The sequence below is a fragment of the Pecten maximus genome, chromosome 9 (assembly GCF_902652985.1).
Source record: "Pecten maximus chromosome 9, xPecMax1.1, whole genome shotgun sequence".
NCBI lineage: Eukaryota > Metazoa > Mollusca > Bivalvia > Pectinida > Pectinidae > Pecten > Pecten maximus.
This window is the reverse complement of record NC_047023.1, coordinates 1,752,310-1,772,047: the sequence shown is the minus strand read 5'-3', so window position 1 is coordinate 1,772,047 and position 19,738 is coordinate 1,752,310. Positions and strand designations below refer to the sequence as shown.

General features: G+C 34.3%; 2 protein-coding genes across 2 annotated transcripts in view; one reads left to right on the top strand and one right to left on the bottom strand.

Moving 5' to 3' along the window:
* The window catches only part of LOC117334540 (lachesin-like), a 144,022-nt gene extending 139,145 nt beyond the window's left edge, over positions 1-4,877 (top strand). Inside the window, exon 8 of the mRNA XM_033894219.1 lies at positions 2-4,877. Within this exon, the coding sequence (XP_033750110.1) occupies positions 2-108 (107 nt within the window). The 3' untranslated portion in view covers positions 109-4,877. The remainder of the gene's footprint in view (position 1) is intronic.
* Positions 4,878-5,727: 850 nt separating this feature from the next.
* Positions 5,728-19,406, bottom strand: LOC117335141 (dopamine beta-hydroxylase-like). The gene is made up of 10 exons (XM_033895082.1): positions 19,169-19,406; positions 18,723-18,925; positions 16,847-16,976; positions 16,449-16,550; positions 13,251-13,427; positions 12,354-12,529; positions 11,757-12,000; positions 11,062-11,161; positions 7,583-7,862; positions 5,728-7,437 (listed from the first exon to the last, which is right to left on the bottom strand). The coding sequence occupies exons 2-10, from the start codon at positions 18,918-18,920 to the stop codon at positions 7,162-7,164; spliced, it is 1,683 nt and encodes a 560-aa protein (XP_033750973.1). The 5' UTR covers positions 18,921-18,925; positions 19,169-19,406; the 3' UTR covers positions 5,728-7,161.
* Between the last annotated feature and the right edge of the window lie 332 nt (positions 19,407-19,738).

The window sequence follows — 19,738 nt, the reverse complement described above, 5'->3', positions numbered from 1 at the left end:
GGTATTGATCCGAGCCAACAAGGAAACAGTGGAAACACATTGCACGCATCCCATCTTGTGATTCCCCTATTCGCTCTTCTTTCGATTGTGTTCGACACGTGTAGATGACCACGCAGCTCATGACGCACTGCGCAACCTTTATTATCTTTTCCATATTTGTACATATCATTTAAGCTCATCGTCATGTATGCATCGATTATCAGTATTTGTCATGATTACCATACTACATACATTCCTGTTTTCTGTATTGCCCTCCTTTAAATTCTGTGAGATCATAACAAACGGACCAGGATATGCCGTAGCCTTTCTTATACCCTTAAGCTACTTTTATTTCGGATATTTTATACGTTAACAATACCTTTTGTTTCGATTTGTTTTCATTGTGAGCGTTCGTTACTGATGCCGTTGAATCATTAATATTTCGTTTATTTCTAAATGTTAGAGTAGTTTCCCTTTGACCGCACTCTTTTATGGAACGGTCAAATTTTGTGCAAGGAGTAGGCTCCCGTTGATCGTTTTTTGTATGGGAAGGATGTTATTCATGTACAGTACAACCATTGGTAATCGTTCTATCAATAGAACGTAGAGAACAAATCTTTGGGAAAGTATTCTATGTCTTGCCAATATGTTTGATCATTTAGACGTGATTTTCTCGAGTCACATTCTATCGATGTTGTTTATACAAGAAGAATGTAGAATTCTAAAGCAGTTTACATTGTGTGATTGTTCAGAATATATTTTGATATTTTCCTTTCCTTTCTTCAAGGTTGTTAGAGTCTTTTTCGAAAGACGTGTACGTATACAGAATACTTGAAATGAATATGTATCAAAGGATTGGCTGGAAAACTTTAACCTTGTCTCCTGAATTATCTGCTTCAATTATGATATCTACGGTTGATGAGATCCTTGGAAAATATGAAATATTATCAACATGGTACATATATACATACAAGACGATGCTTTTACAGAGATGAGAGTATTATTGACTAGTTTGGCCTGTTACATATGCTCCGTTTAGTTGTTCTTGTTTACTCTGTGGTGAAAGGGAACATTTTCTCTCATCACGATCTGCACGATTCATTTTTTCTAATCACGATCAACAAGACGGTCTCAGATTGTGATAAAACTTAATGACATTATGTAATTAATTATATGTAAATAATGTAACATTAAGTACGGACGTTCCAACTTATCTTAACATGTGTAATAATGTATGTGTGTGTATGAGTGGAAACATTATGCAAAAGATTATGATCGGTATAAAAGCGTGAGATTTCACATTGTTATGGAATATGTGCTGGTCGTGCTAGGAAGAGAACGTTTGTTTAAAACAAAGTATTATTTAATGATAACGTCAATTTTATGTGTAAACGCGTGTGAGGATATTAACTGCCGCCGTTTTGATGGTTATTGTATACAATGTATACTAGATATGTATTCCCTTACACTGCGTCATAATCTCATCATGTTCCTTATAATTATACTGTTTTGTTGGTTATCTCCCCTTATAAAATGTATTCATTAGAAAAGTGTCATTTTCTGTCATAGAAAATAGTTGTTAATTATGTGATAACATATTTTAAGTATTACATGCCTTTTCGCCTGATATACTTTTACAAAACAACATGTCTTTCCGCCTGCATACATTTTATAGAACAAAAATACATCTTTGCAACTGAGATACTATTTATAAAACAAAAAACATATCTTACAGCTCAAATACTATTTCTATAACAAAGACATGTCTTACACCTGAAATATTATTTATATAACAAAGACATGTCTTTACACCTGAAATGTTTTTTTATAACAAAGACATGTCTAGCACATGAAATACTATTAATATAACAAAGACATATCTTACACCTGAAATACTATTTATAAAACAGAGACATGTCTTTAGACCTGAAATGCTATTTATATAACAAAGACATGTCTAGCACATGAAATACTATTTATAAAACAAAGACATATCTTACACCTGAAATACCATTTATAAAACAGAGACATGTCTTTACACCTGAAACACTAGTTATGTAACAGAGATTTGTCTTACACCTGGATTACTATTTATATAACAGAGACATGTTTTACACCTGAGATACTATTTACAACACAAATACTTATCTTTTCACCTCATATACGTTTTATAATTTATCATAATATTTTTTTTGTAACGATGTATGTACCATAATCAAGAGGCTCCTTTCCCAAATTACTTTATTTGGCTTGTGAATTGTTTTATGTGATGTGTTAATTAAGAACTATCAAAGGTATAATTTTCTTATGTTTAAAGCACACTAAACATTATTCAACTTTCTTAACACTCAATAGCACGATACGTATTCCCGCGCAGCCTATAACATTACTATTAGCAATATTTACAATACATAATACTTATTTTTACAATGGAAGTCAGGAGTGATGTCATTTATTTATAAAACATTTGATGACGTAATACTGATCAACTGTTGTTTGTGTTTATGTTATCTTTTCCATTTATGATAAACATGTTGCTGTTTTGTGTCCGCCCGATAGAGTAAGGTAAACCATTCACCATTCTTCAAACCATTCCGATTAATGGATATACATAGGTTGATACCAAAGTGTCGTATATGGAATACAAGGTCCTGTGTTTGAAATTAAATTATATTTACTTTATACAACAAGACATTGAATACATAGTCAGAATTATTTATTTGGACTTGATTATTAGTGTTTTAACATTGAAATTAATTACATAACTAATCCCTATTTCATATTCATTAAATGTTCAAGATAATATTTTTTCGGTTGATGTGATCCTTTGATTCCTCTACATTTTATGACTCATTCTAGTTGGATTAACTCCATGAACGTCTGTCCATAGCACCATGTACCTAGACCATGTTATCAATTTGTTTGAATTCGTTATTATTTGCAGAATTAGTTCAAGAAAATAAGAAATTGTGCTAACGGATTTGTTTTGTATTATAAGTGAATTAGAGGTTACACAGTAAGCGGTTGTTGGATATGGTATCTATTTCTCTCGAGTTATTTTTAGCTTTTACAAAATTACAGACGAGGGTGAAACAAATACCATATCAAACAACCATTAGTCGTGTGAACTGTTTCTACCACAAATATTTGAGTCGGCGGCAATATGATTGTGACCTGGTCTGAATGTACCGTACATATAAAACTCCCTAATTACTATTCAAAATATTCAAAAACTAAATACAATGAATACTCTATTACTGCAAATTGATTTTATCGGTAACAACTTTATGACAAACCCAGTTAGATGTTTATCTATCAAACTTTCATCTGTGCAGTTCATGAGTGCATCAACCCAAAAATCACGGACTATATTCACGTACATGTAGTGAGGTGTCATCTGCTTCCGCCAAAAAATTCGACTAATCGTTGTTATTGTTGGAGTTCTAGACTGTCTTAAACGCTCTTTCGAGACTGTCCTGTTAATGTATATTATAATATGCCGCCTTATATAGGACCTATAAATAGAAATATATTCAGTGATAAAGATATCAATCGGTTTCTTTCTCAACGTCACAAGCAGATTTTGTATTTAACCTGTAGGGGCCGCGTTTGCCGAGTGGTTAAGGTGTCCCGACAATTTATCACTAGCCCTCAACCTCTGAGTTTCGAGTTCGAAACCTACGTGGGACAGTTGCCAGGTACTGACCGTAGGCCGGTGGTTATTCTCCGGGTACTCAGGCTTTCCTCCACCTCCAAAACCTGGCACGTCCTTAAATGACCCTGGCTGTTAAAAGGACGTTAAACGAAAACAAACCAAACCAAAGTATTTAACCTGTGAATGCAATAAAGCCATCAGCATCATCGTGAGAATCTTTGTCGAGAAAGTCGTCGCATGGATCATGCGGAGTTGTATATTAGACTATTTTGCAACGGATGAAAAATAACTTAATAGTTTTAGATGTCGCGACAGATCTAGATACAGTAACAACTTGTACATTTAGTCACAACCTAGGCACGACTATATGACGTCAACAAAACGTGGTACGCGAAAAAAAGTAGTCCGGGTCAAAGTTCAATATGCCAACCAAGCGAATACCGGAAGGTCATAACTAGCGGTATATCGATATATTTATCCAACTGTAAACACGTTTACATGATGGTCCGATAGTGGAATAACACTGCATATTGTGGTAGAAATGATGATATTAAAAAATACCTGGTATCCTTACAGTGTAGTGGCTCTTGAATTGATTAATACTGTTTACTTCTGCATAAACACTGTGGGGAAAAAACCGATGTTTCTGGATTTTACATTAACTATTACAGAAAAACCAATCGAGTCAATTTTAAAGAAACTTGATTTTGTGTATTTTAAAGAATACTGTATCCAGTTTCTTGGCGTAATATGTAAATTGAATAAATAAATCATGTACACTTATATTGTATATAGTCAATCTTAAGGTCTCAACGAATGAAAAAGGTCTTTATTTCAGTTTTAACTTAACTTATATTCGTAACATTTCCACAATAGATTGACTAGATTTTGAATATTCTTTTATAACTTGTGAGAAGTTGTTGGTGAAGCTGTGAGAGCGAATACTGAAAGGTAATAGGTATTATGTGAGTTTGTTGCAATTCGTAGCATTTTAAGGCTATATTTCTCAGTAAGAATAATTAAATTTCACATGTTAGTTAATAATTAATGGAATATGTCATAATTTTAGATTCTGCCCACAAAATTCATATGGCGCATTATGTCTACATCACAATTAAAATTGAACTATGTATGTTTTGAGATTGAATTACGTATGATGTGAAAGGCAATTGTCATCAAGCGAGTTATGCTTGTAAATATTGTATTATAATATGCTGCTGAAATAAAGTGGGTCGAATGATTAGTATGTTGTTATATTTAGAGATCGTTATTGCATAAAATTTCTTTTTCTCAGATTTCTAGTTTAAATGTCTTTTCGATTTTAGCCCAAGTCCACTTAAGATACTCTCCAACATATTTTAAAAAGTCCTCATTTAACAAATCATCTCCTAAATATCGAATTATTTCGCTTCATAGATACTGTCAAGTTGTTTAAGAAATATATACGGTTTGGAAAATTAAAAACATCTAAAGATCAGATTACAATATAATATTTTGATTGATTTTGATATATGATCGTACGAATATATCAACTTATAAGTTTATGTATGATTTTATATATTATACATATTTCGCACTTTTCACGTACAGCTCTAAGAATAAGTAAACTGACCATTCGAAATTTTCTTCGGGTAAGTTTTTGATTAGCCTAATTTCTAACAAGGAAGCAACTATTCAATACCATTAAATTTGCTGCACTAGCATTAAATCGTATAGTAAGTATTCTGAACTAGAAACACACGTGCTTGGCTAAATAAAGAAGCATATATACTGACCCGGTTCTTTAATGGAAATATGTACTGTGGGACAGATTACGACGGAAGGGTAACTGTAGACACACCTGTTGTGTATTTGTTTTTATTTGTGAAGGTGAGAATTAATCACTGAATATGCAAATGACACAGATGGGTCATAGTATTTGGCTAATAGCCTTCCTGAATAAGCTCGATGTAATACTCCAGTGACATGGGTCAAATGGGTTACATATCGTTCCTGCATACCAAACATTTCGGTTTTATTTGATGTGAAACAATCGCTGAAAAATAGGCATGTTCATCTTGGTTTTCGTATCAATACGTAAATCAACTTTAGAATATATCTGAAAAAGCTCCTTTTATTACTCATTCGTTAGTATCTTAAGATTAGGTGATATGCCTATATTTTTCTTGCTATGATCTTTTGTATTATCACTACATTTATAGCACAACACCTTCCTCCATTTTAATATGAAAAGATATAGGTTCTATATTCTTTTATTAAATTATGTTAAGGTAATTTACAAGTTATACCAGCTAAAAGTAATGATCACTATAGCAATGCTCAATATAAGTAATGCTCACTATATATTATGCTCAGTATAGCAATGTTCGCTATGAGTAATGCTTACTATAAGTTATGTTAACAATACCAATGCTCACGTTATTAAATGCTCAATATAACAATGTTCACTATAAGTAATGTTCACAATGGCAATGTTCAATACAAGTAATGTTCACTATATCAATGTTCACTATATGTAATGCTCAGTATGGCAATGTTCACTATAACAATGATCACTATAAGTAATGCTCACTAAATCAATGTTCACTATGTGTAATGCTCAGTATGACAATGTTCGCTATAAGTACTGCTCACTTTAGGTTATATTAACAATACCAGTTCTTTATTTAATGCTCAATATAACAATGCTCACCTTATTTAGTGTTCACTGCAAGTAATGTTCAAAATATCAATGTTCACTATAAGAAATCCTCACTTCACGTAATGTTCATTATAAATAATGTTCACAATCAGTCACCCATATTATATATAATATCTAATATATAAGATGATTTGTGAAGTAATGATGATTTTATTGTCACACACCAGGCCATACACAAACATACTGGTAGGTTGATGTTCTCTCTACCGTTACATTAACATGCTGCAATTAATATTGTTTTAATTGTTCAAGTGTTCGCGGTTTTTAACGACTTATAATAATGTGATTATGCAGATTCAACACTTTGATCGTCTATCAAATTTTAAAGAGCTATGTAAGCTTAATGGAGATATAACTGCGATTTCTGAAAACATGTACAGATCTGATCGAAACATCCATCAAGTCATCCAAGTCCGTCTAAGGAAGGTAGGTCGGTTTTGTACATATGCCTGTTGATTCTATGCATATATCAGGTGAATAAGACTGATATATAATAGACTCCCTCTGTTAGCAAGTCCTTTTCTTATTACAATCCATAGTGTTGAATCCATACCACATAAGGAAGTTCGTCAATTACACTGACATCTGGTTTATTTTGTCAATAAAACCATCTGAGGAAAAGTCGCTTGTTACACACAAAAAAAAAACAAATTTAATTTGTCACTATACCCGTCGGAGGAAAGGTCCTGGTTACAAAGACACCAATTGATTTTGTCACTAAACCCATTTGAGGAAAGGTCGTTTGTTACACAGACACCGATTTATTTTGTCACTATTTCCGTCGGAGGAAAGGTCCTTGTTACAATGACACCAATTTATTTTGCCACTATACCCATCTGAGGAAAGGTCGCTTGTTACACAGACACCTGGTTGATTTTGTTTCTAAGCTGGCCGGTTTACCTGGACACACGGCTTCTTCTTTTGCTATCTCTACATCACAGGAGTGAAGCCTTGCCAGCGTGTCTAGAAGATTCATTTGAATCAGTCTCTCTTCTACATGTTTTCTGACGTTTTCAGACCGGAAACACGCATGTTTTCTGATGGCTTTCACAACATTAATGCACTCTTTGAGACATTTCAGTGGATGGCAATTATCGTCCAACTAAAAGAAGAAATAACAGTTTTCAACATAAAGTGCTACCATTGAGGTTGTTTTGCATATCAGGAGATTTTTAGAATTCAAAGTGAGAGTAATTTCACAACAAAACAATCAGAATATGAAACTAAAGCTAGACATGAAAACTTACGAATCGCTTTATGACGGCCATATCTTGACTTGTCGTGAAGGAAACGCTACATCCGTCGATTACTGCATTCGGATCGGTCAGCTGACATGTAGGTATACCAGCAGAGCTCGTGCATCCCTTCCTTATGGCGTTCTCAGCAGGATAAAATTGCAGGGAAGCAAAACACATTTCGTCAATCGCTCTCAATCCGAAGTTTGTCGTTCTATTCCTGGATTCTGTGTTGTATTGACAGGTTGTGCGGAGTGAATCGCCCGGTCGTATCTGTACTTGGCCAGTCATTCTAAATCAGACATAATAACTATACCGTAGTTCTAACACCAAAACGATGTAACGAGGACAAAGTGTCAACAACATAGGTTAGAGCCATAATAACGGAACAGTAGTTCTTACTCAACAAACGATGAAGCGAGGACAAAATATAAGCATCAAAGAATACTGACTTAATCACGAAACTGTAATTCTAACTCAATATCGGTAAAACTAGGTCAAAACATAATAACATAATAACATAAATAACAAAAATACTGACATATTTACAAACAGTAAATCTATCTCAAAAACGATAAAACAAGGACCAAATTTAAATAAGATATCAGGTATAATAACGAAACCGTAGTTATAACAACATACAGACATTATCACGAAACTGTAGTTTTATCTAAAAATCCAGGTCAAAATATAAAAAGCAAAGAATGCAGACAGAAAAACGAAACCATAATTCTAATAAAAAAATGATTAAACGAGGACAAAATATAAACAAAAGATGAAGATTTGCATGGAAACAATTGAAAAAATACAAGAAGAACACTGAAACAAAACTAGGTCATTCGGCAGAGTAAGCGTCCTCTGTATTATTGACGACACCCGCCATACCTATCTAGATAATTTAAAAGAAATTCTAAACAACAGAATGTGTAACAATATAAGCATGGGAAATAACATATCATTAAAGAAAAGAACGCATGTAATTCAGTACCTATATATACATTGTCAATAACCTGATTTTTATTGGGCTCAATGTCCACCATTTTAGAGGATATAACCCCCAAAATAAATGGAAAAGTGTAATCCGTTTTTTGAATCAGAGACATTGATATGTTTGGATGTTAATTTTATTTATGTTGCAACAATTACTAAACAAGTTATGACAACTTTATTATATCAATCACGCTTGTTGGCCCGGATGGAAGCGTGTGAGGGTCTTACTGAGAGATAAAACCGGAGTACCCGGAGAAAACACATGTGGTAGGGCAGGAGACCCCATATTTTTTCGCTTCCGATCCGGGAATCGAACCCCGGCCGCCTAGGTGAAAGACAAGTTTATTACCACTGTGCCACCCGACCACCTAAAACAAAACTGTATGTATCTTACAATGGTGAGGGTATCAATGAAACAGTATCAAAGGCCCTAAAAGACGCCAGAGTTTGAGGTTGTAAATTAAATCCACAGTGTTATGGTCAGACAGCTATCTGGTTTTTGTTCCATAATTTTACCCTAGCTACTATAATATAGTCTTTTATCAGAACTTGGTGACTTTTGCTATTGTTAATCATCAATTTATTAGCATTTGAACTGGCAAATATCCAAAAGTATCGTGAAGGTCATTGATGGTATTCCTGCCGGTTAAAACATGACCATCCTTAATTGTTTTTGTAGCAAGCGTTTTTATATTTTATGTAGCATGGCTGTCAGAGGGAAATACTGTGGCGCCATCAGAGTTATACGTCAAAAACATAAACCGGAACCAGAAGAAACAGATCAAAATGAAGGATTATGTGGTAGATGAATATTAGCAAGCGAAAGGTTTGATAACAAGAGCCATAATTTAATTATACAACTGATTTAATGTGCATTTCGTTTACCCTTGGTACCAAATTTCGGTGTGTGCATATTTCGATACGGGAATCATAATCATGAGATATGCTGAACTATAACATAATTGATATAAGACATTTAGAATGGTGTTTTTAATGGATTTTGGTGGCTCTAAATATGTATATACGTTTATGATTAAAAGAAATAAATTAATTTTAAAGTTTAAAGATATATGTATATCTATCAGAGATACTTTCTGGAAACAAAAGTTTTTAATATAGTACAAAACTTATTTGTATGATACATATGTATATATTTTGATAATTTAAAATCTGCTTTAGGATATTGCTTCTATAATACAACACAAACAGTTTTACAGGTCTTTGTAAATTACTTAAAAACATACGGTTGCTATACGATAATGCATTTGAAAAGGAAAGGAAAAGAGAAAAAAAAATGAATGTGCTTTTAATGGGGACTGTATCCTACTCGGAAGGTTTCAACTATGAATATCGAAAAAAGGGCCACTGCGTGGTAATTCCAAATCTAATTCTGGGGATGCGGCACTAATTATAGCAAATCTAAAACTTTGGAGGCGGATCTTGTGAAAGAAAATCTAAAACTTGGGAGGCGGATCTTGTGAAAGCAAATCTAAAACTTGGGAAGCGGATCTTGTGAAAGCAAATCTAAAACTTGGGAGGCGGATCTTCTGAAAGCAAATCTAAAACTTGGGAGGCGGATCTTGTGAAAGCAAATCTAAAACTTGGGAGGCAGCACTCGTAATAGCAAATCTAAAACTAGGGAGACGGCATTTGTGATAGCAAATCTAAAACTTGGGAGGCGGATCTTGTGAAAGCAAATCTAAAACTTGGGAGGCGGATCTTGTGAAAGCAAATCTAAAACTTGGGAGGCGGATCTTGTGAAAGCAAATCTAAAACTTGGGAAGCGGATCTTCTGAAAGCAAATCTAAAACTTGGGAGGCGGATCTTCTGAAAGCAAATCTAAAACTTGGGAGGCGGATCTTGTGAAAGCAAATCTAAAACTTGGGAGGCAGCACTCGTAATAGCAAATCTAAAACTAGGGAGACGGCATTTGTGATAGCAAATCTAAAACTTTGGAGGCGGATCTTGTGAAAGCAAATCTAAAACTTGGGAGGCAGTACTCGAAATAGCAAATCTAAAACTAGGGAGACGGCATTTGTGATAGCAAATCTAAAACTAGGGAGGCGGATCTTGTGAAAGCAAATCTAAAACTTGGGAGGCGGATCTTGTGAAAGCAAATCTAAAACTTGGGAGGCGGATCTTGTGAAAGCAAATCTAAAACTTGGGAGGCAGTACTCGTAATAGCAAATCTAAAACTAGGGAGACGGCATTTGTGATAGCAAATCGAAAACTTGGGAGGCGGATCTTGTGAAAGCAAATCTAAAACTTGGGAGGCGGATCTTGTGAAAGCAAATCTAAAACTAGGGAGGTAGCACTAGTGACAGCAAATCTTAAACTGTGGAGTCGGAACAGGTGATAGCAAATCTAAAAATGGGGAGACGGCAGTGGTGATAGCAAATCTAAATCTAGGGAGGCGGAACTGATGATAACAATGGCGTTAACATTTTCTTAGATACTTTTGTGTTCTTACTTCATCAAAGTTAGACAACGTTTCAACTCACTTATGAAATACTGTATTTTCGAAGGCGAAGAATGGATTATTCCACAGAGTGACTTCTGGCTCTATCCCTCGTCTTCGTACTGTCACTTTGATCTCTTTACCTGGACAACAAACGTGTTTTTCGTCAGAAAAAAGACACAAAAATTACAAGAAAGATGTGTTGCGTAAGCAGGTTCGTAACAAATTCGCGTTATAACTAAGGATAATATTGTATTTTAAATCAGCGTTTCTCAAAATTTCAAAACTTAGGTAATGTTTTTCTTTAGACAATTTGTCCAATCAAATATATAGTTTTGGAATTATGAACATTTCATTTGCTTTTAAACATTTTGAAAATGTATAGCAGATAACACCTCCTGTGATAAGATAAATACCTGTTATCAAGGTATGTCACATTCACCACACGATCAGGAAAGCTATTGTGTTTAGTTTTATGTAGCTCAGTTAAATATAGGTAACCTTTATTTTTATTATGCATAGCTGTAAATTCGGGAAAGTATGACACTATGTAGCTCTGTTATATGTATCATATATAGTCTTATTTAAAATCTGTCATTTCAGAGGAGTGGAAATGAAGTTTCCTTTGAATAGTTCATTAACCATGTATCCTTAACACACGTTTAACCATACAATTGCGAACTGGAAAATTCCAGACCAATTATGAATGGTTGCAAGGTGAAACACTAGACATTTTACCTGCGTAATGCATGTGATCAAAACCTTGGTAGACAGTTATCGGTCCCGTCAGTTGTCTTTGCGTGCATACAGAGGCACATTCTCCTTGAACGACATAGGATGTTTCTTTCGGTGGAATGGAAAAGGAGACGTCGCCTATTCTAAATGTCGATAAATTGTACTGTCGTAGATTTGGTGTTAAAAACAAAGCTAATCCAGATGTATCAACAAGGTCTGTCCTCCGGCCGGGGTTGACCCAATGGACCTTAATATTTTAAGAACAAAAATATTTCAATGTTTGACGATGTCACGATGAGTCATTCCAAAATTATAACTCTTTTGTACTTTCTGCCTCATTTCTTTTTATATTGAATATATTATTATGATGATTTGTAGAAACTTTTATAACTGATCATTTGATAAAGCTGGTGAGTCGTTTGAATCCATAAAGATGTGCTTAATGTTTTCTACTTCAAATTGATAGAAAAATCATTAAACCAATGAAATAGCGTGTTACAAACATATTAAAATTTTACAAAAATAAACACTTTCGAGACTAATCATAGTTGATTAAACCTGTTATTTGCTGAAGGTTATCACTGGGCATGCGCGACTTACCTGTAAGGTAAGAAACCTAGCCCTGTTTGCTCCTACACTGAAGCCGACATTGTCCGGAGCACAGAATCCCGATATCCCGTGCTTCCACCCCGTAATGATATCCTGACATTGGGGATCAGGCAACATGTCGCATGTGTATGGCTGGCCGACAGCATTCTTTAGCTCAGAGGCTCTCGCTAAAACATTATAGACATCATCTGTTATTATCTAGCGGTATGTGTTAATTAAAAGAATAATTACTGAAGACATATAGTCATACCTAATCGGGAAACAGGTCCGTCAGATAGGTATTACTGAAATAGCCAAGTATCTAACTTACTCTACAAATTTGGAGGTGTCTGTGAAATAGTCTAGTATCGGACTTCCTCGACAAATTAGGAGATCTCTGTGAAATAGTCTAGTATCTAATTTGATCTGCAAATTTGGAGTTGTCTGTGAAATAGTTTAGTATCTAATTTGATCTGCAAATTTGGAGTTGTCTGTGAAATAGTCTAGTATCTAATTTGATCTGCAAATTTGGAGTTGTCTGTGAAATAGTTTAGTATCTAATTTGATCTAAATATATTAAGGCATCTGTGAAATAGTCTAGTATCTTACTAGTTGTACATTGGGAGGTGTCTGTGAAATAGTCTAGAGTTTCACTACAAATTGGGAGGTGTCTCTGAAATGAAATAGTTCAGTATCTAACTTGATTCGGTGTCAGTTTTGTTTTTTATTTTTTATGTTTTTATCATTGTTATTTTCTTTTTTGTAATTTGCTTGGGTTTTTATACACAGGTAGTTCGATTAACTGCTCACTTTGACGCTGCTTTTTAAAATGCATTTACGTCATCGTAGTGATATTTCTTGTACCATACATGTATGCGGGTTATTTTCGCACCAAATTTTAATTCTTACTTGCTGAACACGCGAACAGTATCATGTGATGTACTACGTTCTGGTTGTCCAGGATTGCCGTATCTGCTATCACGTGATAATCACGGTCTACAGGAAACTCGAGGTTGACACACTTGAAAGTTGTCTCTGCTGCTGGTATAGTTGTCCTTGGCATCTGATAATGCAGTCGTTGTACGCCTACGTATAGGAAAATGGAGGTACCATGCATATAAACATGAAAACCTTTAAAAAGCAACAAAAGTAGCAGAAATCCTTGTAGACTATATACTAAGAAATATATATCGGAAAATACTCTAGTTTTCAACATAAAATACCAGGAAATACTCAAGGTGTCAATATAAAATACCAATAAATACTCTAGGTGTCAATGTAAAATATCAATAGATAATCTAGGTGTCAATATAAAATACCAATAAATATTCTAGGTGTCAATATAAAATACCAATAAATACTCAAGGTGTCAATATAAAATACCAATAAATACTCTAGGTGTCAATATAAAATACCAATTAATACTCAAGGTGTCAATATAAAATACCAATAGATAATCTAGGTGTCAATATAAAATACCAATAAATATTCTAGGTGTCAATATAAAATACCAATAAATACTCAAGGTGTCAATATAAAATACCAATAAATATTTTAGGTGTCAATATAAAATACCAATAGATACTCTAGGTGTCAATATAAAATACCAATAAATACTCAAGGTGTCAATATAAAATACCAATAAATACTCTAGGTGTCAATATAAAATACCAATAAATACTCTAGGTGTTAATATAAAATACCAATAGATACTCTAGGTGTCAATATAAAATACCAATAGATACTCTAGGTGTCAATATAAAATACCAATAAATACTCTAGGTATCAATATAAAATACCAATAAATACTCTAGGTGTCAATATAAAATACAAATTAATACTCGAGGTGTCAATATAAAATACCAATTAATACTCGAGGTGTCAATATAAAATACCAATAAATACTCTAGGTGTCAATATAAAATACCAATAAATGCACTAAGTGTCAATATAAAATACCAATAAATACTCAAGGTGTCAATGTAAAATACCAATAAATACTCTAGGTGTCAATATAAAATACCAATAAATACTCTAGGTGTCAATATAAAATACCAATAAATACTCTAGGTATCAATATAAAATACCAATAAATACTCTAGGTGTCAATATAAAATACCAATAAATACTCTAGGTGTCAATGTAAAATACCAATAAATACTCTAGGTGTCAATATAAAATACCAATAGATACTCTAGGTGTCAATGTAAAATACCAATATATACTCTAGGTGTCAATAAAAAATACCAATAAATACACTAAGTGTCAATATAAAATACCAATAAATACTCAAGGTGTCAATGTAAAATACCAATAAATACTCTAGGTGTCAATATAAAATACCAATAAATACTCTAGGTGTCAATATAAAATACCAATAGATACTTCAGGTGTTGATATAAAATACCAGGAAATACTCTAGGTGTCAATGTAAAATACCAATAAATACTCTAGGTGTCAATATAAAATACCAATAAATACTCTAGGTGTTAAAATAAAATACCAATAGATACTTCAGGTGTTAATATAAAATACCAATTCATACTCTAGGTGTCAATATAAAATACCAATTAATACTCTAGGTGTCAATATAAAATACCAATAAATACTCTAGGTGTCAATATAAAATACCAATAAATGCTCTAGGTGTCAATATAAAATAGCAATAAATACACTAAGTGTCAATATAAAATACCAATAAATACTCAAGGTGTCAATATAAAATACCAATAAATACTCTAGGTGTCAATATAAAATACCAATAAATACTCTAGGTGTCAATATAAAATACCAATAAATACTCTATGTATCAATATAAAATACCAATAGATACTCTAGGTGTCAATATAAAATACCAATAAATACTCAAGGTGTCAATATAAAATACCAATTAATACTTTAGGTGTCAATATAAAATACCAATTAATACTATATGTGTCAATATGATATACCAATACATACTCTATGTATCAATATAAAATACAAATAAATATACTAGGTGTCAATATAAAATACCAATATAGGTTTTGGAAATTTCAGGAAAAATGGAGGTAAATATAGCTACCAGCAGCAAAATTCCAGAATTCACTTTTTGATTCGGCTTCAAAATATCTATATGTATTAATCTTTTGTTTATGACTGTACTGATGTCACCATGAAGCATTACAAGAATGTAGTTATGACCCTCACACTTAATGAAAATAAATCATAACATGTAGAGTGATGAATGTCTCCGGGAAGAATGCATCTAATTTATACGTCACTTGGTGACACAAGGTATTGCTTGGTGTCGCTAAGAATCGCTAGGTGTCACTATGTGCTACTAGCTGTTACTATGTTCACTAGATGTCGCTAGGAGTTGAAACGTGACGCTATATGTCACTAGGTGATACTCGGTACCGCTAGTTATCGCGAGGTATCGCTAGGTGTCAATGGATGTTAGTTGGTATCGCTAGAGGTTGCTAAGAATCGCTAGGTGTCGCTAGGTGTCACTAGGTGCTACTAGTTTCTTTAGATATCGCTAGGAGTCGAAAGGTATCGCTAGGTGTCAATTGGCGCCGCTAGGTATCCCTAGATGTCGTTTGGTGTCGCTAGGTGTCGCTTGATGTGACTAGGTGTCACATGGTATCGCTAGGCATCGTGAGTTATCGCGATGTATCACTAGATATCGCTAGGTGTCATTACGTGTTACTCGGTATTGCTAGGTATCGCGATGTATCGCTAGATGTCGCTTGGTGACACTAGGTATCGCTAGATGTCTCTTGGTGTCACTAGATGTCGCTAGGTGTTACCCGGTATTACTAGTCATCGCAAGGTATCGCTAGATGTCACTATGTGCCGCTAGGTGTCGCTAGATGACACTAGATGTCGCTAGGTAACACTAGGTGTCACTAGGTGTCACTAGGTGTCGCTAGGTGTCACTAGATGTCGCTAGGTGACTCTAGGTGTCGCTAGGTGTCACTAGGTGTCACTAGGTGTCACTAGGTGTCGCTAGGTGTCACTAGATGTCGCTAGGTGACTCTAGGTGTCGCTAGGTGTCACTAGATGTCGCTAGGTGGCTCTAGGTGTCGCTAGATGTCACTAGGTGTCGCTAAGTGTTGCTCTTACCTGGTTCACTTATAGCAGGACATATCAAACCAGCAGGAGTACAATTAAACCAGTTCCCGTTTCTTCGTCTGCATTCTGTGGTGGTCCAGGTCTCACAAATACCTATTACCGAAAATTAAACATTATGGAAGTCAAGTGTTCGGTATTCATAAGCTTTGCTATAAAGTACTTACATGTTAAAACTTACATTACCAATGCTTATCACTACTTGAACACAGTCACTTGATAACAAAGTGAAATTTAGATTAAATATGAATATATTAAAGCAGAATTCTGACATAAAGATGTCGCAGTTACTTTTCATTTACTAGCAATACGGATTTTTGTCCAGATAGTAAATTTATGTAAAAGCAATCTGTCTGTACGCTACAAAAACAATATGTTAATTTGAGACATACCTGGATGTCCTGCTGGGGGTTCTATCTGTCGCGAGCCAATCCTCCACAAACAGTTTGGGTCACCTAGTTCAGCTCCATTGGACCTTCCGTCACCATCAGAATCTTCCCGACACAAAGCTTCTGTCCACATCTTTGATTAACGGTGAACAGAAGAACCCAACATTTTAATGGTGACAAAATTGAACGACAAAAAGTGTGTGTTTATTAAAGATATAGAGCTTCAACATTTAACCAGGACTGTTTCATAATACACCACACATTTGTCTATACAGTAATATTATCAAGATATCTATTTTATTAAATCGACATGAAAATAACAAGAAAGAAAAAGTTCTTGGTTACCACAGAATGTTAATGATGAAGAGGTTGACTATTAACATCACATGTTTATGATGAAGGGATTGACTGTATTTACACCACGACATGTAAATGATGAAGGGATTGACTGTATTTACACCACGACATGTAAATGATGAAGGGATTGACTAATTTACAACATGACATGTAAATGATGAAGATATTGACTGTATTTACACCACGACATGTAAATGATGAATGGATTGACTGTATTTACACCACGACATGTAAATGATGAAGATATTGACTGTATTTACACCACGACATGTAAATGATGTAGAGATTGACTGTATTTACACCACGACATGTAAATGATGAAGATATTGACTAATTTACAACAGGACATGTAAATGATGTAGATATTGACTAATTTACAACATGACATGTAAATGATGAAGGGATTGACTAATTTACAACATGACATGTAAATGATGAAGATATTGACTGTATTTACACCACGACATGTAAATGATGTAGAGATTGACTGTATTTACACCACGACATGTAAATGATGAAGATATTGACTAATTTACAACAGGACATGTAAATGATGTAGATATTGACTAATTTACAACATGACATGTAAATGATGAAGGGATTGACTAATTTACAACATGACATGTAAATGATGAAGATATTGACTGTATTTACACCACGACATGTAAATGATGTAGAGATTGACTGTATTTACAACAGGACATGTAAATGATGTAGATATTGACTGTATTTACACCACGACATGTAAATGATGAAGATATTGACTAATTTACAACAGGACATGTAAATGATGTAGATATTGACTGTATTTACACCACGACATGTAAATGATGAAGATATTGACTAATTTACAACAGGACATGTAAATGATGTAGATATTGACTGTATTTACACCACGACATGTAAATGATGAAGGGATTGACTAATTTACAACATGACATGTAAATGATGAAGATATTGACTAATTTACAACAGGACATGTAAATGATGAAGGGATTGACTAATTTCAACCACGACATGTAAATGATGAAGGGATTGACTAATTTACAACATGACATGTAAATGATGAAGATATTGGCTGTATTTAAACCACGACATGTAAATGATGAAGATATTGACTGTATTTACACCACGACATGTAAATGACGAAGATATTGACTGTATTTACACCACGACATGTAAATGATGAAGATATTGGCTGTATTTACACCACGACATGTAAATGATGAAGATATTGACTGTATTTACACCACGACATGTAAATGACGAAGATATTGACTGTATTTACAACACGACATGTAAATGATGAAGATATTGGCTGTATTTACACCACGACATGTAAATGATGAAGATATTGGCTGTATTTACACCACGACATGTTAATGATGTAGAGATTGACTGTATTTACACCACGACATGTTAATGATGTAGAGATTGACTGTATTTACACCACGACATGTTAATGATGTAGGGATTGACTAATTTACAACACGACATTTTAATGTTAAAGATATTGACTTACAAAGCCATTTCGTTGAAACGCCAATCCAAATGGGTTCCTGTGCCCAGTTCCCCCTTTTGCTTGATGCCCGACACCTGGCCAACCTGTTCCGTCACACGGATCGATAATCCTGTCACCATTCGGGATACGTGTTTGGAACGTTAGATATCCAAACGTAATATCCAAGATTGACAGCAGTAGAAACAAAGGGAAGGTCATTCCTGCTACATATATACAAATGAAAACCCCATAGGTAAACGTTTTATTGTATCAGGTAAGAATCAGAAGAACTTCTCTACCAATTTGTTATGTAAAATCACATTTAGTTTCTTACAAGTTGTTGGTACATTCAAAAGCTGATTAACTCTAATCGTGGATTTTAATCTCTACTTAAGAGTGAGTGATTGGTCGACATAGGTATTCAGTCAATAACAGAATGAGGCAAATGAATTTTAAAACCTACATACCTGTGTCTTTATGAATTGTTGATGTGTCAGGCTATCCTTCCTCTCGGTACTAAGACCTAGCATGTAGCTGCTATGTAACGATATTAGCTGTTCTCGTTAACAAGGCCTCACGATATGTACGTATATGGAATACCGTACGCGCTATAATAAAGTATAAGGTCTCGCGCTAACAGATCCTCGCTCATACAGTACATAAATATACCTATTATACATCCACTTCATATTCTTGAGAGAAGACTAATATCAAAAATGTGAAATGGTCCGTTCTTGTGTGAATGTAATAGGTCAGGTGGAATACCATGCCGGTGTGGAATTGCATCCACGGGGAAAATGGGTCTATCACGCGGGTTCCCGTTCCAATGGGCAACGTCTTTAAAAATCTTGATAAGATATTAAATAATAACAACCCACCTCTTTGGGACAATAGAGAAACCAGCCCAGTTCTTGGGGGAAAGATAGAAAACCAAACACAGTGCTTTGGGGCAAAACAGCAACCAATCCACTGCTTGGGGACAAGATAGCACCCCCAGTACATGGAGACAAGATAGCACCCCCAGTACATGGGGACAA

Coding starts and splice junctions, on each gene's coding strand:
- LOC117335141 (XM_033895082.1), bottom strand. CDS start 18,920: ATGACCTTCCCTTTGTTTCTACTGCTGTCAATCTTGGATATTACGTTT. Junction 11,162..11,756: donor TGATCACATGCATTACGCAG/GTAAAATGTCTA, acceptor TTTGTTGTCCAG/GTAAAGAGATCAAAGTGACA. Junction 7,438..7,582: donor TGGCCGTCATAAAGCGATTC/GTAAGTTTTCAT, acceptor TTCTTCTTTTAG/TTGGACGATAATTGCCATCC.